At 59.3% G+C, this 27,769-nt stretch overlaps 1 protein-coding gene across 1 annotated transcript; it reads right to left on the bottom strand.

The window, feature by feature from the left end:
• Nucleotides 1-58: 58 nt before the first annotated feature.
• On the bottom strand, nt 59-27,740 carry CARMIL2 (capping protein regulator and myosin 1 linker 2). Its single transcript, XM_074881475.1, has 40 exons — nt 27,649-27,740; nt 26,283-26,374; nt 26,101-26,151; nt 25,746-25,805; nt 24,324-24,445; nt 23,963-24,060; nt 23,411-23,481; nt 22,713-22,786; nt 21,655-21,730; nt 21,490-21,578; nt 21,069-21,163; nt 20,831-20,917; nt 20,478-20,587; nt 20,015-20,092; nt 19,607-19,683; nt 19,406-19,510; nt 19,120-19,189; nt 18,843-18,924; nt 17,197-17,293; nt 16,820-16,877; nt 16,137-16,309; nt 15,374-15,442; nt 14,628-14,721; nt 14,454-14,549; nt 13,894-14,022; nt 9,327-9,440; nt 8,989-9,164; nt 8,413-8,500; nt 7,870-7,986; nt 7,303-7,369; nt 5,848-6,125; nt 3,948-4,051; nt 3,079-3,484; nt 2,685-2,804; nt 2,304-2,340; nt 2,056-2,124; nt 1,498-1,812; nt 1,217-1,324; nt 861-971; nt 59-758 (listed from the first exon to the last, which is right to left on the bottom strand). The coding sequence occupies exons 1-40, from the start codon at nt 27,686-27,688 to the stop codon at nt 583-585; spliced, it is 4,479 nt and encodes a 1,492-aa protein (XP_074737576.1). The 5' UTR covers nt 27,689-27,740; the 3' UTR covers nt 59-582.
• Nucleotides 27,741-27,769: the final 29 nt, after the last annotated feature.

The following is a 27,769-nucleotide window of genomic DNA, read 5'->3' as shown; positions in this document are numbered from 1 at the left end:
GAGAAAGCCTCTTGGGAGCTGGGGTAACGGTGGTGCCATCGGCAGAGCTGTGGGGACAGCGCGGCAGGAGCTCGGTTGCGGAGCTGCATGATCGAAACACGATGGGTCATGGTGCCGCTGGTGGAAACCTGCGTCTTGGGGGCCAGGGGGGGGGCTGGAGAAAGCGGTACCCTGCGGGGTGAGGAGCTGGTGAGGTGAAAGGGCCCTGGTAATGCTTGCTAAAAATGGCTGGCTGCCAGCACCGCCGCTGCCTGCCCTAGCTGCTGCCTAAAATCACCAGTTCCGCCGCTGCAGCCTGCGGCAGCAGAGACCATCCGGGGAAGGCGATGCTGCTGGGCGCATCCCAAGGGCTGCGGCACGCTCCCTGGGCGTCCCTGTCCTCCCGGGCGATGCTGGTGACCCGGCCGTCCCCACAGCGAGAGGTGGGCGATGCCATCGTTAGCCGGCCCCACGGCCACATCCACGCCAGCCTGGCACGGAGCAGAGCTGTGGCCCGTTCTCTGCTCTCAGCGCCAACCACCCCGGCGCCGCGCTCTCGCTTGCAGGGTTTTATTGGGAACAGTGTGGCGGCATGCAGGGGCTTCACTGTCCCCGGGCTGGCTCCCCCCGGCCCGGCACCGGGCATCTTTGGTCTACGGCTGCTGAGTCTTGTGCATTCACAACAGTTTGTGCCAGGGCTTGCGGCCGCTCGCCTTCAGTGCCTGCTCCAGCCTGCGGCTCCTCCAGCCCGGCATGGGGCCAGTCCTGCGGCGTGGCACCTAGAGAGGTGATGGGGGCTGGCGTGAGCGTGGGGGGACTCCTCTGTATCCCAACCCCTGCTTTAGCAGGGGTGCGAGGGTGGGGGGAGCATCCCCTCTCACCTGCAGCATCCGAGCACGGTCCGGGCTCGTTCTCCGGCTCCGGGAGGGAGTCGTGCTTGGTCCTTCGTCTGAGCACAGGTGACCGCCGCAGGCGCAGGGGGACGGTGCCCGCTGGGGGAAGCACAACCCAGCCCCATGTTACAGTGGCTGCTGCCAGAGCCCATCCCAGTGCCAAGTCCCCCCCACTCCCTGAGAACTTCCCAGTGCAGCCACGCCATCACCCATCACCCTGGCACTGCAAGCGGCTGCCCACCAGCCAAGAGGCAGCACCACCAGGCACACGGGATGCCCCCCTGCCTGCTCCTCCGGCACGGGGTGCAAGGGGTGCTGGGGGTCCTACTCCAGCCCTCACTTACTTGCCAGCTCCAGGGGGCACTCGGGCTCCCTGAGCTGCTCCTCGTGGACGGACACAGCTCGGCGGCCAGCCCCCCACGGTGCCACCAGCCGTGGCATCAGCCGGTTGTCTGGAAAAGCAGCAGGGAGGTGCTGTCAGAGGGGGGAGGCCCTGTGGCACCCCAACCTCCTGGCAGCACCCCCCCTCCATCACCCCCCCCCGAGTGCTGGGTGCTTGTGTCCCTGCTGCCCTCCCTTCCCGAGGGGCTTCAGGAACAGGCCAGCAGTGGGATGGGGGTCCTACCTTCGGTGCTGGGTGGTGCAGTCAGGGTGGGCAGTGGGCTGCTGGCACCCACCTCCCCACCATGGCTGACCCTCCGTGGCAGTGCCACTGGCGTGCTCCTCCCTGGCCGTGGCAGGCTGCTGCTCCAGCCCTCCCGGCCCCCCAGCTCTGACAGCCCACTGGGCTCGGCCAGGACGAAGGAGTGCCGGGGCTGGTCAGAGCCGATGCCCTGCGGCTTGGCGGGCAGCTGCCTCCCCAGGGCTTTCCAGGCTGGCCGGGGCTCGGCCGGGCCGGCGCTGGGCTCCGTGGCGGCAGCGGGGCTGCGGAAGGGTGCGTCTGTGGGGAAGGCAGGACAGAGCTGTGGGTGCCCGGCGGTGACAGCCCCAGGGGCTGGCTCTTGGTGCTGGGAACCAGCCTGCAGCCACCCCAGGGACCGGGCAAGGGGCTGGGTTTCCATCTGCCATCACCAAGTTTGGGCACCCATGGGTGCAGGGCTCCAGTCCCCATATAGCTCTGCTCGGTGCTAACAGAGGGAACAGAGCTGGTGTGACCCCCCCCCGGCACCCACCAGCGACCCACCTGTGGACACCGAGTGCGTGCGGGCCTTCAGGGAGGGAGGGGAGTCCGCAGAGCTGTCCACGATGTCCCCTGCAAGCACAAGCCACCGGCCAGCATCGGTGAGCTGGGGTCTGCCCCGTGTCACCAGCACCCAGCGAGGGGGGAACATGGTGGGACCCACAGATGGGAGCCCGAGGGGGCCTGCCCGTGCCCACCCCATGGGTGCCCATCTGGGTGGGGATCAGGGTGGGGAGGATGCAGTCCCTCACCGTCTGAGCCGGCTTTCTTGATCTCACTGTCTTTGCTCTGCAAGGGGAAAGAAATCTGCTAAGTGGAGGGAGGTCAGGGTGGCAACGTCTCCAGGGACAATGGGTGGCAGAGGGCAGGGTGCTGCCAGGCTCAGGGGTGGCTTGCAGGGGATGGGTGCACGTCAGGGAAGGAGGGACAGACAGACAGACACCATGCAGCGCATAGGAGCCCACGTATCGGGCCCCTTGCAGAGGGTTAGGTGACAGGACAGAGGCCACAAGCAGTGGTGGCGCAGAGCTGGGTGCTGCCGGTCCCAGCCGAGGGACTCCCATCCCATGGGCTACCACCTCCCCCTGCCCTTTGGGTGCAGGATCTGTCCCAAATGTGGAGCCACTCCCCACCTGTTGCTTCTTGCTCTCGGTGGCTGGGCCCTTGGTGACGCCGATGCGGTGTAGCATGACCTGCACGCGCTGCTCGAAGGAGCCGGGCAGCTCCCCCTCGCTCTTCTCCAGGTGCCTCTTCTGCAGGACAGACAGAGCCCTGCCAGGGGCATGGCACCCACAGCACCCACCTGCCTGCCTGTGGGGCACCCAGGTCCCCAACCCCAGCCGTGCCCCCGGCAGATGGAGGCACAGCCACAACCCAGCGGGGATGTCCCCAGCCATGTATCCAGTGTCCCCAAGTCCCCCTGCACTGCCCAGCTGACCCCACCACCAGCACCTTTGGGTGGGAGCAGCACCCACCGGGTGAGCCGAACAGCAGGGTCAGTGGCTCGGTGACAGTGACAGTGCTTACCTTGTCATGCCTGACCCCCAGCGCATCCTCATCCTCCCCAGACAGCAGTATGAGTGACTGGGATTTGCCCTCCCGCGAGTACTTGGGCCGGATCCTGCGGGCAGAGTCGGGGGTCTGGCAGTGCTCGGACTCTGCCCGGGGCTCGGCAGTGAGTGCCCCCTCCTCCGATTTACTCAGCAGCTTGCCCGCCTCGCCCGCCTTGCTGGGGGCTCGTAAAATGTCACTGAGCATCGAGCGCCTGCTTCTGGGGGCGGTGGGGCCACCCTCGGGCTCCTTCTCACACCTCGAGCCCCGGCTGGATTTAGGTTTCTTGAAGGCAAAAAAATTCCCAATTTTCTTCTTGAGGGTGCGGGAGCCAGAGTGGACCAGAGGGGCTGATCCCGGGCAGGTCTCCGGAGCCATGGGGCTGGGAAGAGATGAAGCATTGGGAAGGGTGAGCTCCAGGCTGCCGAGGGGCTAGGGATCATTTTTTCCTCCCTGCCCACCCACGAAGGGATAGATCCAGACCCCAAACATCCCACCTAAGATGATGCTGTCCTGGCAAGGGCAGCTGTTCCCAGCAGGGGACCCCATGGGTGGTGCCCCATCGCCCCTCTGCTGTGGGACAGACCCCACAGCCCGTCCCTGGGCTCGTTGGACTGGTGTTCTGGCCGCATCCTGCCCCCTGTGGCTGCCATCCCAGCCCTCTCCCACCAGCCTTGCCCTTGGCGATGCCCCTGGGTGGGATGTTTTTCCCAGCATCTCTTCAGCAGTGGGACCAGCAGCATTTGCAGGGTAGGTGAAGGCAAGGGGGTTGCCCAAATCCTGAGGATGGGTGCGTGCCAGGGTGCTGGGTGGGTGCGGGGCCCTGGACACCCCCCTGGGCTTACGGCAGCTCCTCTGTGATGAGCCTCTTGGCAAAGAAGTCCTCCAGCCCCTCGTCCACGCGGGTGATGCTCCTGTCCTCACTGTTCTCGCAGGCCACGGGCTGCACCTGCGAGCAAGCGCAGCCATCAGCCTGGTGCGGGGCAAAGATACCCCCACGCACGAACACGTGCCACCCACAGCTGTGCAAAAACAAGTGGGTGCCCGTGCAGGATGGGTGCTGGCACCCTCCGTCTCGCTGTGCATCCGGCATGAAAGCCAGACCGTGGTGTCATTAGCTGCATCCCAGGTCTAATCCTGCTGCATTCCTGGGGCATCAGGAGCTCCAGACAGCCCCGGGGCTCCTGCCAGCCCCTTGCCCTGCCTGTGCAGGCAGGGCAGCTTGGCTGCCAGCCCCCTGCACCCCACTGGGTGCCACATGTGGCAAGCCGGTGGCTCCCCAGTGCAGTGGCTGGGGTACAACATTCCTACACACTCAGGCACCCGTGTGTTATGCACAGGCAAGGTGCCTCTGACCCTCCTCGGTGACACAATGGTGAATCCTGCTGAAGCCCTCCTAGAGCCAGGCCAGGTCTCTGACCCTGCTGTCCCATGGGAGAAGCCTTTGGCAGGGGTGCTTCCTCAGCGTGAGCCGCAGGGAAGGGACACCCGCACTCCTGGCCCGTGATGGAGCAGGTGCCTTGCACAGCCCCACATCTACATCCTTCAGGATGCTCCTCCTCAAGTCCAACCTTGGAGTGCCACCACAGCCTGGATGGAGGTCACCCATGGCAGAGTGGTCTGCGCCACGGTCAAGCCTTCCTCCACGGGCACCTTCCTCCCCAGGCATGTGGCACCACACCGGTGGCTTCCTATCGACAAGAGGCAGGCGCTTCCCCATCGGTGGCATTTCGATCCATAATGACTTTTCATTACGGCTGGATTGATTCCGCTCAGGAGCTGTTCCAGCCAGCCGAGATCTGCTCTCCCTGTCACATTGCATCCATCAAAGCCCATCCTTGCTCAAGACCTGGCCAACCCTGGGTGCCAACCTTGCCCATCCCGCTGCAGAGACATGTGCCAAGGTGATGGCCCCCAGGGCCCTGCCTGGCCCCTGCCAGCCTCCAGCATCCACCCTGCCTGCGGGAAACAGCTCCTGCCTCTCCTCCAGCCCCGTGGCAGTGCTGGTCCCACTGCGGTCCAAGGGCAAGCATCACCGTGGCTGTGCAAGCCAGGGCTTTCCAGCAGGTGGAAGGATCCAGCTACATCATGGGGACGAGGGGATGCCGGTAGGATCTGGCCCCGGGGATGACAACAGAGCTGGACTCTCCGCAGACTGCACCCAAAAGTTACTTTTCCTTTGGGAAGGGGGCTGCGAAGGCAGGATTCCCAGCTGCTCACCCTTTGGGTGGGGGGGAAGTGAAATCCACCCCACTGCAGCTGGCAGAGCCCCACCAGCATCACCAGGAGCCGTGGCAGCTGCCGGCGCTTCGGGGCTGATGGGTTTTGGATGCGGGGGGGGGGGGGGGGGGGGGGAGCAAATTGGGCGCAGGAGGAGAGAGGCAGCTGGAGCCATTGCCGAACGCGCCAGCCCTCTGCGCCCAAACTCTGCGGGTTTTCTCATTCCCCCCTGCCTCCCTGCCGGCTCTCACCACTCGGCATCTCCCAGCGGGCAGCGGGGAAGGGGATGGATGATTTCCCTGGGCCCCCCCAGCCCTCCTGCCTGTCCTTTCGGGCTGCCCCCCTCCTCCAAGGAGGCTCTGGCAGAAATGCAGGATAATAAAACCAGCACGCATCTCATTTTCCTGCCTTGCAACAAACACCGACTGCAATAATTCACCCGATTAAAAAAAAAAAAAAAAAAAAGGGGGGGGGGGAAGCCCAAATCCACCCCCCCCACCAACCACCTTCCCCCCTCCGCCTTACATTCGGCTTGCTGGGTGGTTGCTTGTGCCGGCGGTTGGGCCGGGGCCTGGCTTTGGTGCAATGCTCCAGCTTCTCGCCGGCGGTCGGCAGGTCCATAAGGGATCCGGTGGCGGTGGCGGTGGCAGGCTGCGTGGAGGGGAGCGAGCTGCTCGCAGGCTCAGCATCCTTTGTGGAGGCAGGGCGTGCCGGCGGCGCGGCGGGGCTGAGTGACGGCGGCGCCCGGTGAGCTCGGAGCCCGCTGGCGTCCCTACCCGCCACCGGCTCCAGCTCCGAGACACCTACGAGGGGTGAGAGGGCCCCAGTTGGCAACCAGCCTCACCAGGCCTTCCCATCATCATCATCATCATCGCCACCGTCACCTTCGCCCACGCGCAGAGGGTCAGCAGGGCGCTGGCTGCACCATGCGGTGCCACGCTGCGGGGAGGGGAGCGTGGCCGTGGTGGCCGAGAGCTGCCGTGGTGGCCCCGGGGGCAGTGGCTTTGGAACGGAGCTGGGGATGGATCCCGCTGCCGTCCCTGGAGGTTTGCGTGCATGGGATGCTGCGGGGCGGGTGAGGGGGGGGGATGCTCAGGCAGGGACTGAGCCGACCCCCGCAGCAAGCCCTGAGACCTGTGGCGAGCAGCAATTGTATGGCACAAACTCTGCCAGCACTGGCTTGGTGAGCGGCACCCACAAACGCACCCCATTTTGCTCTGCAGGCAGCTCACCACCCCCCCCTAGTTACTCACTGGGTGGGGGTCAGGATGGTGCTGGACTCAGGGACATGAGGGGTCCCCTGGGTTCACCTGGGTGCCAGGTGCTGGGGTCTGGTGCCAGCTCTGCTTCAGCCAAAGCCAAATATGCATCACAGCCAAAGGCCCAAAAAGCAGAAGTCACCCAGCAGCTGCTCATTGCCTGTGGCCCCCCTGGATCTTGTCCCCTCCAGGGACACAGGGCTCCATGGGGCAACACCAGCAACAGAGCAGTCTGGGGCAGCTCAGCACCAGAAGCAACACGTGGGCAACGTCCCCTCCCCTGTAGCAGGTCCCCAGGGGTGCTGGGGGGGTTGGTGATGCCCATGCCCAGGATGGTCCCTGGGATGGCAGGGAGAGATGCCCGTGTCATCTGGAATCATGGATAAACCTCCCACTGCTGCCTGGCTACCTGGGGAGCAAGCTCAGGGCATTTGCCCTGCTGCCTGCAGGGACTGAGCCAGCCAGCCCCCCAAAAACAGCCCAAGAACAAGCTCGAGGTGAGCTTTGCCTGCAGACCCCTGCCACAGCACTGGGAGAGGGTCTCCGAAGGGGCCAGATCCCTGCCAGGCTCTGCCCGCAGCCTGGAGCATCATCATGGATGGTTCTGCCCAGGGGTCCCCCAAATCACTGCTGCGTGCCCCCCCACACCTGCCATGCCCCAGCAAAGGGGACAGGGCCCGTGCCGAGCCACGGTCAAGGGAAAGCCGCGTGGTGGCCTTACTTCTCACAGTTGGCGTGGGCCGAATGCTCCTGAAATGCTTGTTTTTCCTCCGCAGGGCCATCTTGTACTGCAGGGAGACAGGGACGGTGGTGGCTTCGGGGTTGACAAGCTGGCCGTGGTGAGTGGCATCCCGTGGCAGCCGGAGCCAGCCAGGCTTCGCCCAGGGATGGGTGCAATCCCTCCATCACCCCCAGGGCTGCAACCCCTCATCTTGATCCGGCACCGAAACCACCCACAATGCCAGATTTGATGCTTTGCTGTCCGGGGTGCCACGCCGCGCTGGATCCCAGGTCTGAAACAATGGCCAGCCGGAGGGGCTGCACGTGGCTGGGACCAGCCCTGGCCACCACAAGGACACGCTCACGGTGCCTGCAGGGCAGGCAGCGTGGCCAGGCAGGTTAATGGTCCCATATCCCAGCACTAATTGTCTTAGCACTGCCCTGGGGAGGGGCCAGGGGTGCGTGCACCCAGAGAGGCTGTGGCATTAAGCCTAGCATCATCCGGTAAGGCGGATAAAAGGTGGTTATAGCGCAGGCATCACGCAGCGGCAGTGGGGTTGGACCCTACCTCCTCTGCAGCGAGGTCTGGAGGATTCCTTCCCCTTGCCAGAGCAGCTGCATCATCCTCATTCGGCTCCGGCAACAGCACCGGGAGGTCGAGCCCCTGCTTGGAGAGGCTGTCCGCCTAAAACCGTTAGTGCTTAAATTATCCCAGGGGCTGAAGTGCACCCATCCACCCTGCGTGCGCCGTGCTGCTCCACTCCCTACCCACGGCTGGGATTTGTGAGCGGATTTAGGCCTGATTAGCCGGCTGCTGGCCCCAGCACAGCTGCCCCGTGCTTGCCCCAGTGCACGGGCGGACGGTGCCTGGCTTCACCCCGGCACCCCCCACCATGCCGCGGCTCCCCGACTTCGCTCAGGACATTAATGCTGCTGTGACCACACTGGGAGAGGATTACCTGGGAGGAAAACCAGCCTGGGTGGGAATTTCCTGCTTCCCAGACAATAAATCCATGATCATAACACTGGCTGGTGCCTAGGCAATGCCAGGGTAGCCAGACCTGCATCCCACATCCCCAGCCCGCTGGTGCTGGCAGCCCCCAGTGCTCACCAGTTTGCACTTGGCAATGGTCAGGTCTCCCAGCACAGCATCCACGATGCAGTCAGCCACAGCGGCTGTGACAGACAGCTTGATTTCACTGGGAATGGAGAGAGGGGTGTCAGGACCAGCACCCCCAGTCCCTGCGAGCTGTGGAGCCAGCCACCCCAGGGAGAGCCTTGCTGGGGAGATGGCTGCTTGGCCGTGGCACCCAGAGGAGCACCCTGGACATGCGTCAGGCTCCAGTTCTGGGCACGTGCTGCTGGAGCAGGAAGGGGAGCAGGTGCTGGCTAGGATGGAGGACGCCAAATGCATCCCACCATTAATGGTTGGGGCTCCCCTCTGCCAGCTGTGGGGACACACCTGCGGGAACATCTCCCCATGGGACTTCCCAGCTCCCTAGCGACACATCTGAACCAGATCCAAGCAGGAAGCAAAGCCACAGTTGGGAAAAAGCAGCAGCAGGACCCAGAACACCACCACCATGTGGGGAGGGGAGCAGTTGGTAGGGAGCCCCCAAAATCCCCATCTGGCCCCGTGGGTGAGCACCAGCTGCTAAGTAAGAAGGAAGAACGGCACGTCACCCACTTCAGCTTGCTGAAGACATCAGTGACCATCTGGTCCAGAACTGTGCTGAGGTTGAGGTGGTCCTGGAGGTAGATCTGCTCCGACATGGCGTTGACTAGCTGGTCCCTGACCCCAGTCTTCTGCACCATGACTGGGCAAAGGCTGTGCGTTGTGTCCAGTGCTGCCTGCATGATCGCCTGAAGTTTGGGGAGGAAAGGGGAGTTTTCAGTGTCTTTTCTATCAGAATTTACATGGTTTCCAGGAGACACCGTGTCCCTTATCCTCAGGCTGAGGCCGACGAGCATCCTGTGCTGCCAGCAGCTCCCCACTCACCCTGGCAGCTCCCCATGGGTGCCCACCTGGATTTCCCGGCCGCAGATCTGCGACACTTCCTCTGTGAGACACTCCAGCTTGTGCTGCAGCTTGCTGTTCTGGTACGGGGTGTTTCCCGCTTCATACAAGAGGGGCAGGATCTGCCATGGGAAGAGAAACAGCATGGCTCATCCCATGGCACCTCATCCTTGCTTTCCATGCTTCCACGTGCAGCCTGAACCTGTGGCTGCATCAGCTGGGGAGACCCAGCAACCTTCTAGGTTGGGCATCCTGGCCCCTCTCGGTCCCTGTGAGGACTCCCCACCGCTCCCCACCATCCACTGACACTTCTTCTCCTCCTGCGCCCAGCCATGCTGCTGCCCAAATCAGGGGGGACCCTTTCATATCCCTTTCATCACCTTTCCACCATCAGCACCATTGTCTTAAGTCCTACCTTTGCTGAATTAAGTAACCAGAGGGGTGCCAATAAATTTGTGAAAAAGGAGGAGGAGAAGGTGCAATGGGAAGAGAGAAGCAGGATCAGGAGGGTCAAACCAGAACTGACAGTGCCAGGACCTGCCCAGCCAACGCAGCGGCCTTTGTCATGGGCTGATGGAGCATCCTCAGCACTGGGCTGTGTCCAGCTGGGGTGGGATGGGGGTGCCCCAAGGAGGGACACCTCAGGGATGTGGGGATTGTACCTCACCAAGTGTGGGCATCTGTGGGCTGCAGGGTGTGCCCAGAGCTGGGGCACCCACCTCTCCCAAGGAGGGGTGCACGAGCAAAGGGTCGTGCTGAAGAGGAGGTGTACTTAGAATCATAGAATCACAAATCATTCAGGTTGGAAAAGCCCCTCGGGATCATTGAGTCCAACCCTCAGCCCGACTCTACAAAGTTCTCTCCTACACCACATCCCCCCACATCTCATCCAAACGACCCTTAAACACACCCAGGGATGGTGACTCCACCCCCTCCCTGGGCAGCCTATTCCACTCTCTGACCACTCTTTCTGGGAAAAAATTTTCCTAATGTCCAGTCTGAACCTCCCCTGTTGCAGTTTAAAGCCATTCCCTCTTGTTCTGTCACTAATCACCTGTGAGAAGAGACCAGCACCAACCTCTCTACAACGTCCTTTCAGGGAGCTGCAGAGAGTGATGAGGTCTCCCCTCAGCCTTCTCCTCCTCACACTGAACAGTCCCAGCTCCTTCAGTCTCTCCTCACAGGATTTATTCTCCAGGCCCTTCCCCAGCCTCGTTGCCCTCCTCTGCCCTCACTCCAGCACCTCGAGATCTCTCTCGTGTTGAGGTGCCCAAAACTGGACACAACCCTCCAGGTGTGGCCTCACCAGTGCAGAGTACAGGGGGACTATCACCTCCCTGCTTCTGCTGGTCACACTATTTCTAACCCAAGCCAGGATGCCGTTGGCTTTCTTGGCCACCTGGGCACACTGCTGGCTCATGGTCAGCTGCTTGTCAATGAGAACCCCCAGATCCTTCTCTTCCAGACAGCTCCAGCCACACCTCCCCAAGCCTGTAGTCATGCAGGGGGTTGTTGTGGCCCAAGTGCAGGACCTGGCACCTGGCCTTGTTGAAGCCCATCCTGTTGATGTTGGCCACCGATCCAATCTATCCAAGTCTCTCTGTAGAGCCTCCCTGTCCTCATGCAGATCGACACTCCCGCTTAACTTGGTGTCATCTGCGAACTTACTGATGATACACTCTGTGTCCTTATCAAGATCATCAATAAAGATGTTGAACAGAAATGGTCCCAACACCGAGCCCTGAGGAACACCACTTGTGACCGGCCACCAGCTGGGTTTAGCTCCATTGACCACCATCTCTGGGACCGTCCATCCAGCCAGTGCTTGACCCAGCAGACCGTTCGCTCATCCAGGCCATGAGCAGCCAGTTTTTCTATGAGAATTCTACGGGGAACTGTGTCGAATGCTTTTCAAAAATCCAGGTAGACAATATCCACAGCCTTTCCCTCGTCCAATAGTCGGGTCATCTTGTCATAGAAGGAGATCAGGTTTGTCAGGCAGGACCTGCCTTTCATAAACCCATGCTGACTAGGCCTGATCCCCTGGCTGTCCATCATATGACTTTTAATGGCACTCGAGATGACCTGCTCCATGACCTTCCCTGGCACCGAGGTCAGACTGACAGCTCTATAGTTTCCTGGATCCTCCTTTCTGCCTCTCTTGTAGATGGGTGTCACATTTGCCACCCTCCAGTCCAATGGGACCTCCCCAGTCAGCCATGACTTCAGGTAAATCACGGACAGCGGCTTGGCGAGCACATCTGCCAACTCCCTCAGCACCCTTGGGTGTAACCCATCCGGTCCCACAGACTTGTGTGCATCCAAGTGGTGTAGCAGGTCTCTGACCACCTCCTCTTCAACTGTGCTGACCTCAGTCTGCTTCCCCTCCCCATCTCCCAGCTCATGAGGCTGAGTGTCCAGGGAACAGCCAGTTCCACTGCTAAAGACTGAGGCAAAGTAGGCGTTGAGCACCTCAGCCTTTTCCTCATCCTTAGTTACCATGTTTCCCTCTGCATCCAGTAAAGGAGGGAGATTTTCCCTAATCCTCCTTTTGCTGTTAATGAATTTATAGAAACATTTTTTATTATCCTTAACAGCTGTAGCCAAGTTGAGCTCTAGCTGTGCTTTGTCTCTCCTAATGCTCTCCCTGCATAGCTTCACTACATCTTTATAGTCTTCATGAGAGACCTGGCCCCTCTTCCACAGGTCATAGATTCTCCTTTTGTTCTTGAGATCCAGCCAAAGGTCCCTGTTTAGCCAGGCTGGTCTCCTTCCCCGCCTGATTGTTTTCCGGCACACGGGAACAGCCCGCTCCTGTGCCCTCAAGACTTCTCTCTTGAAGTATGTCCAGCCTTCCTGGACTCCCACATTTCCTTCAGGGCAGCCTCCCAAGGGATTTTGTTAATCAGTCTTTTGAACAGGTCAAGGTCTGCCCTGCGGAAGTCTAAGGTGGCAGTTCTACTAAACCCCTCTCTTTGTTTCTCCAAGGATCGAAAACTCAATCATCTCATGATCACTGCACCCCAGACGGCCTCCAACCTTTACCTCCCTCACAAGCTCTTCCCTGTTCACAAGAATCAGTCCCAGGAGGGCACCTCCCCTGGTCGGCTCACTCACCAGCTGTGTGAGGAAGTTATCCTCCACACATTCCAGGAACATCCTGGATTGTTCCCTCTCTGCTGTGCTGTGATCCCAGCAGATACCCGGAGGTTAAAGTCCCCCACAAGAACAACGGCAAGTGACTGCAAGATTTCTCCCAACTGTTTATAGAAAGCTTCATCCCCCTCACTGCTTTGGTTGGGGGGTCTAGAGCAGACTCCCACAGCAAGATCTGCTTTATTGACCCTTAACCTAACCCAAACACTCTCAACCCCGATATCACCATACTTCATTTCTGAGCTGTCACAGCATTCTCTTACATACAGGGTCACTCCACCACCTCTCCTTCCCTGTCTATCCCTCCTGAAGAGCTTGCAGCCATCGATGGCAGCACTCCAGTCGTGTGAGGCATCCCACCACGTTTCTGTTATAGCTGCTATGTCATAGTTCTCGTGCTGCATCATGGCTTCAAGCTCCCCCTGGTTGTTGCTCATACTGGTGCATTGGTATAGCTGCACTTGAGATGAGCTCATGAATCCAACGCCTTTTTGTGAGTGTGGGCCCCATTCCCTACCAGACCCTTCTCAGGTGCTTCCACAGTTCCTAAACATCTTTCCCTTCTCTCAAATGAAGTGGCAGAGGGAGAGCCCTCACCAGTCCACCATCCTTCAAGCTTTGGCATGCTTCCCTTGAGTTTATTCCTAACAGGCCCAGTCATCTCCCCGTCCCCCCTCATATCTAGTTTAAAGCCCTGTCAATAACCCCTGCTAACTCCTGCCCCAGAATCCTTTTCCCCCTCAGGGACAGCTGCATCCCACCTGTCTCATTTGTCACCAGCAGACCAGGTGCCTTATAAACCTCGCCGTGATCAAAGAACCCAAAATTCCGACGGTGGCACCAGTCTCTGAGCCACGTGTTAATCAGATACGTTTTCCACCCTCTACCAGTGGTTTTCCCTTCCACTTGAGGGATTGATGAAAACACGACCTGAGCTCCCGAGCCTTCAATTAGCCACCCCAGTGCCTCGAAGTCCTTTTTGAGTGACTTAAGACTTCCCTCTACCACCTCATTGTTACCTCCCTGGATAACCAACAAGGGGTAGTAATCAGAGGGCCACTCCAGAGCAGTAACCCTCCTTTTAATGTCTCTAACCCGAGCCCCAGGGAGGCAGCAGACCTCTCTATGGTATGGGTCTGGTCGACTTGTAGCCCCCACTTCCCAGGGGGTGCGCACACATCTGTGTGCCGCTGGGGGGAAGGGATTAAGAACATTTTGGGCCTTGTTCTAGAAGGGGATTCAGAAATTCACAGCTGTTCTTTAACATTTTGTAAGTGCTTGGTGATGTGCATCTGTTGCACTGACAGTTCTGGTGTTCCCTGACGGCTGGTTAATTATGTCATTAACTACTCAATAACCCGCTTCGATCCCAAATTGAGGCCAGGAGAGTTGAGGGGTTTCCCCACACGGCGGACTCACGCTGACGGAGAGGTTGGCGTTCCTGATGGCCTCCTCCGCGCAGAGGATGTCCGCCTCTGCCTCCCTGCTCGGGCAGGCGCTGAGGATGTCGACATGCTTCTGCACACTCAGGCAGATCTCATTCACCATCTGGAGCGCAGAAAGGCTGCGTCACATGCTGACGCCGGAGCAGCACTGCCAGTTCCCCTCCTTGCCGTGATTTTCCCGGAGAAGGATGTGCTGGCGCTGCCTGATGGGGTGGCGGCAGCACAGACAGGTTACAGCCCCCCAACAGCATCCCTGCCTAATAACCGGGGATGCAGGGATTTGCTTGCGAATGTGCACAGGAAGCCAGGAACACGCAGCGAGATATCCCAGCGTTGCATATGCATGAAATGCATGGATGCAACCAGGAGGGATCCTTGGAGATATCCTTTCTGCCTGGCCCCACTCTCATCCCTCCAGACTGCTCTGCCCTCCTCCACTCAGGAAAGGTGAAAAGGGGTTTGTGCTGCTTGCAAGGGCTCACATGAGCTAGCCAGGGCTGTCTGGGGCAGGGGAGGGCAATTTGGCCAGCAAACCTGTTCGGAAGAGGTGGTGAGGATGCCCTGCTGCAGGCGGAAGGTCTGTGCGGGCAGCGTGTGTCGCAGCTGGTTCCTCGTCAGGCAGGACTGAAGCTGCAGCAGGCAAGAGGCCGTGAGCAGCCGGTGTCGGTGGCACCCAGCCCCACGCCCCCCCGGCCCGCGTGCCCCCACCTTGTGCACCGCCTCCTCCGTTTTCTCAGGGTTGCTGCGGTAGGCCTGCACCACGTCGCTCATCGGCAAGGGCATCGACTTGAGGGTGTAATTCCTGCAAGGCAGCATGGGGGTGAGTGGGTGCTGCCAGACCCCACATCAGCCTCGTGGGGCTCATCCCCACTGTGCATTTCCCCACAGACACAACATTGGTCTAGAGCCCACCCATCAGCATTGCCCCAAGATCCAGCCCTGGAGACGGGGACGGCCAAATTCTGGCCATCAGCAACCCTGATGGGGTGTCAGCAACCACCCACCCAGGATCTCCATCCCTGCCTCTTTCCTCAGACCTCCAGAGAACCTGCACGGCCAAACACCAGACCCGACAGTGTCCTTGGCAGGTGGACAACTTCTACCCATCGTATGGGCAGGGAGGAGAGGAGCAGCACGTCTCCCCCAACAGCAGATCCCCCCATGCTCGCTGGGGGCTGCCTTGGGTGACACGGGGCTGTGCTGGGTTGGGATGCAGAGCCCAGGGGAGACCCTGAGGTTGGTAACAAAAGTGCCATCACCAAATGGGTGGCAGGTTGCTTTGCTGGCTGCAAGATCTGAGCTGTAGACCAACTTCCCTGGGACCTGTATGCAACTGTGCAATGAATTTGCTGTTTCAAGGGGACAAGAGGCCCTGGGGACATTGACATCTTGGTGCCAGAGGCTCTTTTGCATGGTGGTAGCAAGCCAGGAGGACCAAGCAGCTCCTTCCTTACCTCTCCAAAGCCTGAGCCACCTCCAGGAGCCCATGGGCAGTTGTGTTGTTCCTGTCCCAAACCACAGTCCTGCAAAGAGAAGGACACAAGTGGGCCCTGCCCGCACCAACGGAGCCCCAAGGTGGGTGACCATCCACTGGGTGCCAAGAAGAGTGAGTCCAAGGCTGACCCCAGGCATCAGAAAGCCTAGAAATGACATTAAAAATCTGCATCTCAATATTCAAAACCTAAACTTGGCCTTTGCAAGGACCTGTAAAGTACATGGGTGCCTGGAGGAAGTGAAGGGCAGGGAGGACACAGTCAGGCACCATCCTGCTGGCAGGGGCAGGTGTCCCACAGAGGAACAGCCCTGGCTGGGAGACCCCTCCAGACACCCCCACCTCACCTTTGTGGGCAAAATGTGGTCAAAAAATGGCATTTTAGGAACTGATGCCAGAGTGTGGGGTGAGGGCAGTGACTGCAAGGGTCCAGCTGCAGCATCCTGGGCTGTGCAGGAGCCTGGCAAAGAGCCAGCAAATGCCAAGGCAGGTATTGAGCTGCTCTCTTGCCCTTCACATATCCCCTACCAGCACTGCCAGATGACTGCTATGAGAGCAAGATACGGTCACAGCATCTGACTGACCACCAGAGACACACCCATGGTCACCAGGAGCCATGATAAGCCTCCACAAATGGCATCAGCATCACAACTAGGACCACCGTATGAGGACCACGCTACACAAGGTGGGAAGGGCACCCACAGATGACGTGGACTTGCTGTTACCTGAGTTTCGTGTTGATCTGGAGGGCCTTGGCTAGCATCTTGGCCCCTGTGTCCCCCATGGCGTTGCCACTGATGTCCAAAGCGATGAGGCTGGTGTTACTGCCAAGGGCACTCAGCAGGACATTGGTTCCCAGCTTGAGGCGTGATTCAGCCACAGACAGGGACTGGAGAGGCTAGAAAGGGGACGAGTAGGGGAGACATGGCCAGGACGCATGTCAGGATGTGTGTCACCCTTGCAGATGTGGCCTCCATCCCTGTCCGGCAGCTGCTGTGGGAAGCTGGTACTGGTTTTGGAGAGGCAAAGTCATGCTGAACCCCAAGAACCAGGAGGGCAACAAGTTCTCAGGCAACACCCTGGATTTAGATCAGATGCCTGGCAGGCAGAGAGGAGGAAAGAGTTTTTCTGGAAAGCTGGGCTGCAGCCAGGTTACACCAAGCATCTCCTCTGCTCCTTTACCCAGACACAGGCTCCCACTTTCCCAGATGAACGGGAACAGCTCTCGCTTCTCTGTCTGAGCATCTGCTTCAGACAGAGGAAAGTAAGAGCAGAAGGATTTGAATGGCAATGGGAGGGAGGAAGGGATCTGGATGGCACCCCAGCATGGAAGCTGCACGGCAGTGGCAGAGGGCAAGCGAGAGCACAAGCGGGATGGTTGGGATGGCTGAGGGTAAGCCAGACTTACACAGTCATCCTCCTGGGTGAGCTGGACAATGCGGTGCAGGACATCCAACAGCCCCTCCCTGTGGGAGAGGCAGGGGGGTTACACACGCATCCCCCCCGCATGCCCCGGGGCAGCTGGCAGAGCTCAGTCCTCCCTCCCGTTCTTGCCTGAGGCTGTGACCTGTCCCTGCAGCGCCCGAGGTCCCTTGGGACTGCGCCAGGAGCAGGCAATGGTCCCCCCACGGCCCCAGGCTCCCCGTTGTGTTGGAGCAGGCAGGACAGGCAGGCAATCCCTGGCATTCCTGCCCAGCCCATGGGCTTTCAGTGGGGAGAGAGCGTCAAGGTGGGTGCATGATGCCAGGATGGCTCCTGGCCTGGATGCTGCAGCTTTGCACTTACTTGGATTTGATGTTGAAGTTCTTCCCCAGAGAGACGTGCCTAATGGACTTGCTTCTGCCGATGGAGAGCACCAGCGTCACCATGTCGGGGTCGAAGCCTGCGAGAGATGGGAGACACCCACTGGGATGCTCCAAGCAGTCCACAGGGGTGGCACCAAGATGGTCCCTCACAGGAGACCTGAAGACCCACCAAGCTGCTACCATAGGTTGGTGGAGAGATGCCCAGGGCAACTTCTGAGCATCTTCCTTGTCTTCATGGTTCCCCCAAGGAGACCGAAGTCCTGTGCGGAGCCAGGGTCCCCAAGGAGTAACCCCAGGGAAGGAGCACCTGCTCTGGGGGCTCCTGCTCTTTGGGGTGCCAAGGCTGTGCTGAGCCACGAGGAGTACTTACGGACCTAAAGACAGCTCTTGCTTTCTGCCATCCCACAGGGATGTGCCCTCCATCAACCACCCACCCCCCTGGACAAACATGGGAGGCGTTCTCACAACTTGCAGGCAGCTGCCTGCACTCCCACCCTCATGGCTGCAGCATCCTCAGGGGAATTCAGCAAGCTAAGGTGACATCCTTCCCACAGAGCAGGGACATGGGCAGAGATCTGCTCTCCCAGCCAAGGGCAAGAGCCACCAAGACTCACCTACAGGACTGTCCCTCCTGCACAGAGCTGCTCTACTGGGAAAGCCAAAAACAGAAGCATATTTTGACAAAGGCTGGCCGGAGGTTTTGGGTAAGAGAGTGAGCTCTTGGAGCACTGGTGGCCCCAACAGGTTTCTGAAGGACTGCAAAGCACTTCAGCTTTCCCAGAGCTGCATGGTCGGCTGTGAGATCTTAGCAAGGCTGCTTTAAGGTTTGGGGCCTTTTAGGTGAAATTAAGAGCTGGCAGAGGTGATGTTTGTGATAATTAGGGTTGCTCACCCATGGCTTGGGAGGCAGGACAAGTTTAGCAGCAGAGGCTGCAAACTACTGCAGAGAAGTGGGAAGAGTCTCAGCTCAGGGAGAACTTTTCAATGCTTTAAACCCTGAGCTAGCAACGCAAGACCACCCCGGATTCAGTGAGCTGAAGAGGCTCGTACCAAGGAACAATCACTTTTGGCAAGTCTTGAGGTGGGAGGGGATGAAGAAGTCACCCAGTGGCCCGTGCTGGAGATTATTTCTCTGCATGAGGGGAGAGGCAAGGGCCACCACTGCTGCCCACCATGGGATGTAACGCTGGAAGATGATGGAAGGGGCCTGGCATGCTGGGAAGGACACTAGCGGAGGGACAAGAGCACCTGTAAGTACTGCCTGAATTGGGGAAAGCAGGGGATGGTTGTTTTTGGTGTGAAAAAGCCATAAGAGCCTGATGAGGTAGTAATTTCTCAGGCAGGAATCCACAGCTGGCTGTTGTGTGCCTTCATCCCCATGAGACACAGCCTGTAGTGATGCAGCTTCTGCTGCTGAAGGACTTTTACAGGTGATGAGTGCAGTTTAATGTTGCATTAGCCAGCGCGGTCGAGAGGCGGGCAAGCACAGCAGACCCAACCCATCTTCCTGGGGACGCCTACAAGCTCACAAGGTGCTGGAGGTCAGCTGGCCTCTGCCAAACAGCCTGTGGTGGCTGGACCCCTGGATGGAAAAGATCTTCTCCCAGGTAGGGAAAAACAACCTACCGTTGTCAGACAAGTCCAGGTCGCTGATGGAGCTGGCGTCAGGGATGAGATCCTGGATGACTTGGGCTCCCGCTGATCTCAGCTTGGAAGAAACAGCAAGACATCAGTACAAGGGGAGGCGCCGAGCCCTGCAAACGAGAGCCTGCCGTCGGGAAGGTCACCCCAGCCCCACGGCGGGCAGGGCACAGACCTTCCCACACAGGGAGCAAGCCCCCTTGACTGCCGCAATAAGGCCCCCTGGCTGGACTGACAGCACCCGTGGGTGCTGGCCCCTCACCTCGCAGTTACTAAGATCTAGGCGCAGGTCGCTGATGTGACTGTTGTCTGCCAGCCCTTGCAGCAACACCCTGGAAAAGTCACCAAAGCCACCCATCGGTACAAGCAACAGGGACACCAGCACTCGCCGTGGGGCACCCCCAATGGTCCAGGCAGTGGGAGTGGAGTGCTGGAGAAGATATCCTCCCCCCCAGCTCTCTCAACATGCAAAGCCCTGAGAGAGGTCACCCCTGGGCCATGCTCACCCCAAATCCATTCCCCTCGGTGGACTCACAGCCCCACCTCACCTTACAGCATCCGCTGGCAGCTTGGTACCCGCCAGGGAGACGTGCCTGAGGGCACAGGCCTGGCTGAAGAACTCCTTGATGTCAGGGGAGATGGTTTTCACCCTCCTGAAAAGGATGGACACAAAGTGGCATCATCTGCCACCCAGCACCGGCCACCCACCCGGGTACCGCACTCCCCTCCCCACCATCCCGGGGGCTTACTTGTGGGAGTACAAGTTTCTGGAGAGATCCAGGTGGACGAGGCTGGTGTGGCATCCATGGACCAGGGCTCCAAAAAGCTGCCGGGGTGGGGAGGCAAGCTGTGTTGAGGAGGACCCAGCTGGTGCTGCGGCCCCTCGCACAGCCTGGGGATGGATTGGTGATGGTATGGGATGAGTTATGAGGGGTGCTCAGGGGGTCTGTCCTGTGCTGGGCTCCCTTATTCCTTCTGTTGAACCCTGAGTCCCCCAGCCTGCCCGTGGCAGTGGGCACAGAGCGGGACATCGCTGGGCTGGCTGCTCACTGCCCCACACAAGCCCTGTCTCTGCAGCCCCGAGCAGTGCAGTGTGGTTTCGGGAGGGGGGCTGAGGGCAGGGGCTCGCTGCCGGGATCCCCTGCGTGGGTACTCACAGCATCCAAAGAGCAGTCCGTGCCAGCCAGGCTGAGGTAGGAGAGCGAGTGGCACTGGCGGAGGAGGCTCTGCAGGTTCTGTGGACAGAGAGGGCTCAGTGGCTTTGCCCAGGACCCTGACCCCCTGTCACCTGTCACCCCGCAGCCCAGAAATCCCAGCTCCAGCCTGCCTCTCCCTTCCTGCTGAGCACAGGGATGAATCCTGCACAGAGGGACTCAGCTGCATGCCGCTCACTCTTGGCATACATCCTTGCTCCAGGTGGCATCTCCCACCCTCCCACAAGGAGATGCATCCCCAGTGCACCCCCCAGCTGCTCCCAGGTAGGCAGGGAGGTGTCTCAGCCATGACTTCCCCATCCCTGAGGTGCAAGGCAGGACACAGACCACAGGAGACCAAAGCCATCCAAACCATGCTGGGGACAGAGCCCCTGGGGTGTCACCCCATCGCAGCCTGGGCACTCACGCTGATGTCGTCCCCCGCCAGGGTGCCAGGGTTTCCAGAGAGGTCCAAGTGCCGGAGGGAAGATCCGATGGCTTTGTTATCTGCAAGGGCCTTGCATAATGTGCTCATCCCTGCTTGAGGACAGGAGGAGAGATGGATGCCCATGGTTCCTCTGCACCAGGGAGAGCCGTGGAGCAGAGGAAGAGACACTTTCCTACAGCTGGGGTAACAGGACGTTGCAACCTTGGAGATGCCCTTTCCAGGGTATCCCTGCAGCCCCTCCAGCCACCCCTTTGGTGCCAGCTTGGCCCCGAGCACTGCTGTGCCCAGCCTTCCAACAGCACCCAGGCAGTGAGCGGGATGCCGGGCTGTACCTTTGGCAGTGATCATCGTCCTGGCCAAGCTGAGACTCTGCAGACCCTTGGGACTCTTCTGCATGTGCCGGCTGAAGGCAACAATCCCTGATGAAAGAGCAGAGAGCCCTGAGTGGCCGTAGGTGTCCATCTGACCCTGAGCTACAGCCCCCAGGGCAAGGGGCAGATGCTGGTGGAATCCAGAGTTGAACATCAGTTTTCATGGGTGTAAACTCATCCCAGCCCAGAAGTTGGGTACCTCTGTCTTCCAGGTGGTTGCCATCAAGGTTGATGGTGTGCAGGACAGAGTCAGGATGGTTGCTGAGCGCCTGGGCCATTCTCTGGGCAAAGTCACTGTGAGGAAAAGGGTCACCCATCTGAGCAAGGTACAGCCACCTCCAGAAGACATGGCCACCAACCCTGTAGCCTTGTGAGGACGTGCCACCAGCTCCTGCCCATGTGGCAGAGCATCTCCAAGGGCGGGTGATGTTTGCTGGCCTCCAGTCTACAGGGGCTCTCTGCTCCCAGTGACCTTCACGCTGTGGAGGGGATGGGGCACCAACACCCCCCTGGCACATGGGTCCATGGACCTCCCTGCTCCATGCATGTGAGGGGAGCACCACTGGGCTGCTGAGACCCTGCTCATCACCGCGCCGGGGCCCGGCAACACCTTTGCTTACGCTTTCAACCCGCTGTTTTCCAGCACCAGCTCCTCCAGTGTCACTGATTTGCTGAGCATGTAGAGCAGCTGCTCCGAAATCTCCTGGTTCTGGCAGGGGAGAAGAAAGTCTTTCTGGAAACCTCGCCACCTCCAGCACGCCCAGTGCTACAGCACCAATACTCACCAGCCTGAAGTCCTTGCAGGAGAGCTTGGTGAACCACAGGTTGAAGGACAAGGCAGCAACACTCAGCGCCACGTCTCTGCAGGGTGACAAGGACGAGGGAGTCAGGGGCCAGGCTGAGCCAAGCCTGGTCCCAAATGGATGCCCCAACACACCCAACCCCGGGATGCCCCAAGACACCAAACCTTGGGATGCCCCAACACACCCAACCCCAGGATGCCCCAACAGTGTTCACCAGAGCAGGATTGGGGTCCATGAGTTTATCATAACCCACAAACACAGCTCAGCTTCCCCAGATTATCCCCTCAGAGAAAATAAAATTAATCAAAATATTTGCATGCTTCTGTCAAAACGTCTGGGTTTTTTTCAATTCTGAGCTCTCCTGTAAAGACAACATGGGTTTTGCTCAAGTGGAAACTAGTCTCTTTTTGACTTCCTGGTCAATCAGATCTCTAAAACTGTCTCCTTTTTGGCCAACTGAACGCAGATCCTCTCTGTTCCCCAAAATGCTCAGCCCAGAACTTTGGCTCACTACACCCCAGTCCCACAGCTGCCTTCCCCCAGAGCTGAGCCCTTGCTCTGTCTCTCTCAGGATGAAGACATGGCTGAGCCCCACAGGGACAACTCTGGGTGCACGGCCCTGCTATAAGGTTGTGAGAGATATTTGGGGTGCTGGTAGGGAGGAGTGCCAAGTTTTGGGGAAGCGAGCAGCACCAGCTGCTTTGCATAGTGAAACACCTGACAGCCACGAGCTGTGAGAAGCCTCCGTGACATCTGGTTTTCACCTCTGTAAGCAGCTCGCAGACTTATTTAAGTGTTGAAAATGAAGAGTGGAGGCTGCACAGCCTCTCAGGGCCGTTGCCCCATGGGACGGGGCTCATCATGTTTGGTGCAGGGGAGCACTGGGCTACAGATGTGGTGTCCTTGGAGCGTGTAAATTGATAAAAGTTTCTAACACGAGCAGAGGAGTGTGCTAGGACACCCCTGCCATGGACGGGGAGGATGAGGACGAGTGCTGGCATGGCATGGGGCACTGCAGGTGGCATGGCTGGGGGACTCACCGGCTCTCCAGGTGGCTGAAGTCCAACAGGTTGAACTCCCGGCAGTCCTGGCTGTGGTAGATGTTGTCCACGTCCTGCCCGGATGGATGGACACACAGATCAGGCTCAGCACCTGGTCTTGGAGAGGGCTTGGGTGTCCAGTGCTGATGGAGGGAGCTGAGCCCTTGTGGCCCCTCCCCTGGCAAGGCCCTTGCCTAAACCCCAAGCCTAAAACCCCCCCTGGTGCTGTGGCTGCCAGGACACATGTCCCAGATTGGTGGGATGGCTTGGTGGGTCTTGGACCGCTTCTGCAGGGACTGGCCAGAAGGCAACACACCCCCAGGCTGGTGGGAAGGAGGGTGTGGGGAGAGATGGGCTGGAGTCAGTGTCCCAGAGGAAGAGGGGGACAACCAGTCCTGCTTTGGCTGGGTCTCAGCAAGGTTCTCCTCTACTAGGGACACCCAGCAAGGTCCCAGATTTCCAGGGACCTTACGTGACAGTCTGGGAAACAACCTGGTCCAAGGCATCTTATTCCCACCTGCATTTTGATTCCATGCCACCAAGGAGCAGTGGGCACTCAAGCCAGGCAAAACTGCAGCTCACAGCTCTGGGGTGTCCCTGGGATACTCCCAGCCCCAGCAGCCCTATCAGCATCCTGCTTCCCACCTGCTGAGCTGCATGCTGTCATTGTCTCTTCTCCATGGGACAGACCAGCTTACCCACTGGATCTCCTCGCGGAAGGCAAAGCCGTTGTAATCACATAAAGCAGCGTAGGTCTCTGAAAACCCCCCTGCGAAGAGAAAGCAGACTTGGTGGCAGACCTTCCCACAGGAACACGGAGGAGACCTTTGAGGGGGGCAGGAATCAGGAGAGGGATGGCAGGGGCTCAGAAGTGTGGGTGAGGGCTCTCCCTTCCCTCCTCAAAGGTGCCAGAGTGTTCTGTGTCAGCCCAGAAATGATTGCACAACTCTGGGGGCTGCAGCTCACTTTGCTTGATCCATGTAGCTCTCGGGCACGGTGCATTGCTGTGACGACAACAGAGGTCTCCTACCCCAAATCAGGCTACAGGAAAAGCCCCTGGCTCTGCAGCGATGCCATGAGGTGGGTGGAAGCATCCCCAGCTGCCCGTCCTCATGGGTGGACACTGAGCATTCCTTGCCCCACAGCTGTCCTGCTCCTTTCTGGGGAACTATGTTCCCTCAAACCAGCTCCCCAGGGTGCTCCAACCCTCCTGGTCCTGCCGGGGGAGGCGTGTGGAAAAAAGGGCTTACCGCAGGGCCCGGGGCTACTCTGCAGCATCTCCTCCAGCGAGTTGGTGATCTGCTGGATCCTCTCATACAGGTTGGGGGGGGAGTTCTTAAGCAGCGTCCTGGGGAAAGACCAGAAGGGTGCATGGTGGTGGGCTGGGAGAAGAGCATCCCCACCACTTTATGCTTAGCTACAACCATTATGTATAGGGTGGCCAGAAATATTCTTCCCAATGCGATCAGGAAGCAGGGTCTGGCCTCCATCAGTGTGTTTTCTCTTTTTAAATGGTGCTATTGTGAACCCATCCTGTATTTGGGGCTTTTTTGAGCAAAGAGGTTGCTCTGGTACCCACACAACCGCCCCTGAGGAGCAGAAGAACCTTACCCAGGGCATGAGTCTGGAAAGACCTTCTTAAGTGACATGGTGACATGGATGACAACTTGCTCCAAATCATCAAAGGACATGAACCGGAAGGCATAAGATGTTGCATCTGTTTCTATGACAACCTGCGGGGTCCAAAGGATGGGAAATGCCTGAGTGAGCTGGCAGCACACAGCGTCCCCAAGCCCCCAGACACAACGGTGACAGCCATCAGCTCCTCGCTGCAAACACCCAGCCGCTGCTTATAAACCCAGCCAGAGCGCTGTGAGCACAGGCAAGGCTGCAAGCACCAGGAATTTAGGATAAAACACACTAAAGAGATTGTAATATGCCAGAATAAGGTGTAAACCTCCCCAAAATCCAAGCTAAGCTAATGCAGAAGCAGCCCAAAACAGTGGGGGTGAGAATAGCCTTGACTTTGCCTGCAGCAGCCACAGCTGGAGGACGGAGGTTTCCTCCCTGAATTTAACTAATCACGTTTTGAGGCTTTTTTAGCTTTCAGTTCCTACCAGAAAAAAAAAATCCCATGGCAACACGCTCCCTGATTTAATTACACGCTGATTGAGGCGTGGGAGCGAGATGACAATTATCTGCTGGCATTGTGCGAGGACGGTGCTTCTGGCAGTGCCTGGGGCTGCGGGAGGCAGCGGGGCCGACCCTGCCTGCGCTCTGCCTGCGGATTAATAACCCCTGGGTTTTCCACATCCCAGTCAGAGGCCTCTCCCCTCTCAACCGTGGGGTTTCAAGCCCCAGCAGCCCTTGCTCTCTGCCCAGCTCTTTATTTCTTTCCTGGAGCTCAGCCACGCAACCTGCCGAGCAACAGAAACCCTGTTTAGAGGCTGGGGCCATCATCAGTGATGATGCTTTAATGAGCAAAAGACTGTCAAGAGGTTAACAAGAACCACAGCCCTGTTTCGGCTGACACATCCAAGCCAGGGCATCCCCTTCCTTCTCTCCACAGTTCCCACCCACCGCATCTGCCCTACGCACACGCCTCCCTCTAAGAGGCTTAACGGGGTTTAAAACACCCTCCTGCTAAATTTGGCTTTGTCTCCGTAAGCCAGCAGCCATTTGTCACCTTGTCCCTGCCTCGCAGGAGGTGCCATGGCCAGGCACTGTCTGCAGCTGCTGGAGGGGAAGAGGCGCAGGCACCCACACTTGCCCCCAGCACCCCTGGGTGACTCTCTGCGCCTCCAGCCCCGAGGGTGATACCCTGGGAGAGGCCATAAGAGGATTTCTTTAGAGATAGCAAAGGGATAAATACCCTGGGGTGCTCTCACAGGTGACCCTCAATGTGCAATGGGAGGCCAGGACACCCCCAGACTCCGCAGTGGGCTCCAGGCCAGGGTCTGCCATGGAGGGAGGTGGGCACAAGGTGGGGTGGGTGCCTGGGCTGGGTTTGCCCCAGGTTTTGGTGCCACTCACCAGGCTGGGCTCTCGCACCGTCATCTCCCTCACCTCCAGGAAGCTGAAGCTGCTGTGAACCTGTGGGTGAGACGAGCAGGATCAGCCCCAGCGCTGATGGAGAAGGGGGATCCAAGGGTGCCCCCCAGCTCCCACCCTTCCCCATGCTTCAGGCAGTGCCTGGCCATGCCCCCCAGCCTCCTGTGACCCAAACCCCCTCTCCTTCACCCCATCCTCCATCCTGCTCCTGAGGGCTTCCCAGACCTGGTGGCCCAGGCGACCCGTGGGGCACCCACACCAATGCCCCAAGAAGCTGAGCAGTGGTCTCCCAGGAGCCACAGGGCTTTTACCGCAGCGCAGGGTCCTCAGCACCTACCCTCACTGGCAGCATCACCGGCAGCACATAGGCTCGCCAAGGAGTCAGCACCTAGGCAGGGGGACATTGGTGTCACAAGGGACTGCGGTGACATGGGAGCCACCCCTGTCCCCTGTTGTGGCCATGAAACAGCTGCCTGGGGAAACTGGGGAAGCAGGAACCAGGCTGGACTCTGCACGTACCAAGATATAGTCGTCGTACTTTGATTTCACCTGCAGCTGGATGCTCATCACGAGGACAACCTTCTTTGTCCCCAGGAAGGTGGTGATGCCCTCTGAAAAGACCAATATCCACATGAAGCGAGGTGGCTGAAGCCACCGCTGGTCCTCTCCCACATTCCCTGCTGCCCTTGGGGACACCATCCCCTGCATCCCCACCTGAATCAACTCCTCTCCATCCACACACGCTTCTTGACCAGCTTTGGGTCTTGTTTGCTGCTCGGATGATAAACCCACCTCCCCATCAGCTTCTGCAGCCCAGGCTGCAGCCTTGACCAAGCACAGGGAGGGCTTTGGAGTTGCTGGTTTACGCTGCACATGCTGCCTTGCTCACAGGGAGCTGGCGTTGAGCCACAAGAAGGTCCTGGTTTCTCTTCCTTTCTTCCTTCCCAAGTTTATCACTGGGGAGCAACGCAGTGCCCAAGTCCTGCCTCCTCACGGCGCAGCCAGGGATGTATTCTGCTTTTGCATTTTTTTGGGGAACTCTCCCAGCCGTGACGTGCATGGGTGGTCGTGCGTGCCAACCTCCCCGTGCTTCCAAACCAGTTGCTCCCACAGCCATTGGGGACCAGCACGAGCATCGCTTCTGCCTCTTGCCTTGCACGTCACCTCCCAGCTCTGCCTCCCCATCTCGCCTGTTTTTCACCTCTCGCCCAGCAAAACGGGACCAGAAGCACCACTGCCCATCGCCAAGCAAAGCAAACCAGGTTTTCACAATGACACCAAGCCCCACGGGCCCAAGTGGTTTGAGCCACACGTCCCCAGGGACCCACCCTGATAGAGCTGAAAGCTGGGGCTGGGGGGATGCAGTGACCTGCCTCCTTCCCACTCGCTGCAAGCCCTGGTGGGGCTAATGAGGCTGCAGGATCCCGAGACCTTCACGGCCTTTTGCTTTTTCAGTCAAATAAGGGAAGGCTGGGAGCAGTGGTACTTCACACATCCCCCGCTGCTGGGGAGCTGGGGCAGGGCTGCAGGCAGGGCCATGCCTTCATGTTGGGGACCCCGAGCTGGCTGGGGGACCCCAAGCCCATAGGAGTAGCTGCACCCACAAACCAGGCAGCAGGAGCCACGGAGAACCACATCCTTGAGGACCCAGCCTGTTCTCCGGGGATGCTTCTGGCCCGAGCAGCATCCTCGAGCACGCGAGCTTTGGGGGCAAGAGCAGCCCTCACACCCCGGACCCTGCTCGGACCCCCCTGAACCACAGCTGCCGCCAACAAGGAACTCAAAAGGGGCTCTGCCAACCCTCGCATGGCAAACCGGGGCCGAGCAGGCCCCGCACTGGCGCTTTCCATGTGGCATCAGTGCCCCGGCAGCGGGCGATGCTTACCTTGCAGCTCATCGGGGATCCCTCCGGGGGACGCAGCCATGGTTGGGACCAGGGGGTGACCCACCCGAGGACGCAGATGTCAGGGCAGCATCTCTGGGTGCCACGGGAAAGGCACCCTGCT

Source organism: Strix uralensis, chromosome 12, assembly GCF_047716275.1.
Source record: "Strix uralensis isolate ZFMK-TIS-50842 chromosome 12, bStrUra1, whole genome shotgun sequence".
Taxonomy (NCBI): domain Eukaryota; kingdom Metazoa; phylum Chordata; class Aves; order Strigiformes; family Strigidae; genus Strix; species Strix uralensis.
The sequence above is the reverse complement of the archived record's forward strand: the minus strand, read 5'-3'. Positions and strand labels throughout refer to the sequence as shown.

What these genes read in the sequence shown, in the direction of transcription:
- CARMIL2 (XM_074881475.1), bottom strand. Translation starts at nt 27,688, where the DNA reads ATGGCTGCGTCCCCCGGAGGGATCCCCGATGAGCTGCAAG. An exon ending in CGGTGATGCTGCCAGTGAGG is followed by an intron (nt 25,806 to 26,100) that starts GTAGGTGCTGAG and finishes TCTCACCCACAG; the next exon opens with GTTCACAGCAGCTTCAGCTT. An exon ending in TCCGCGAGGAGATCCAGTGG is followed by an intron (nt 22,787 to 23,410) that starts GTAAGCTGGTCT and finishes CCATCCGGGCAG; the next exon opens with GACGTGGACAACATCTACCA.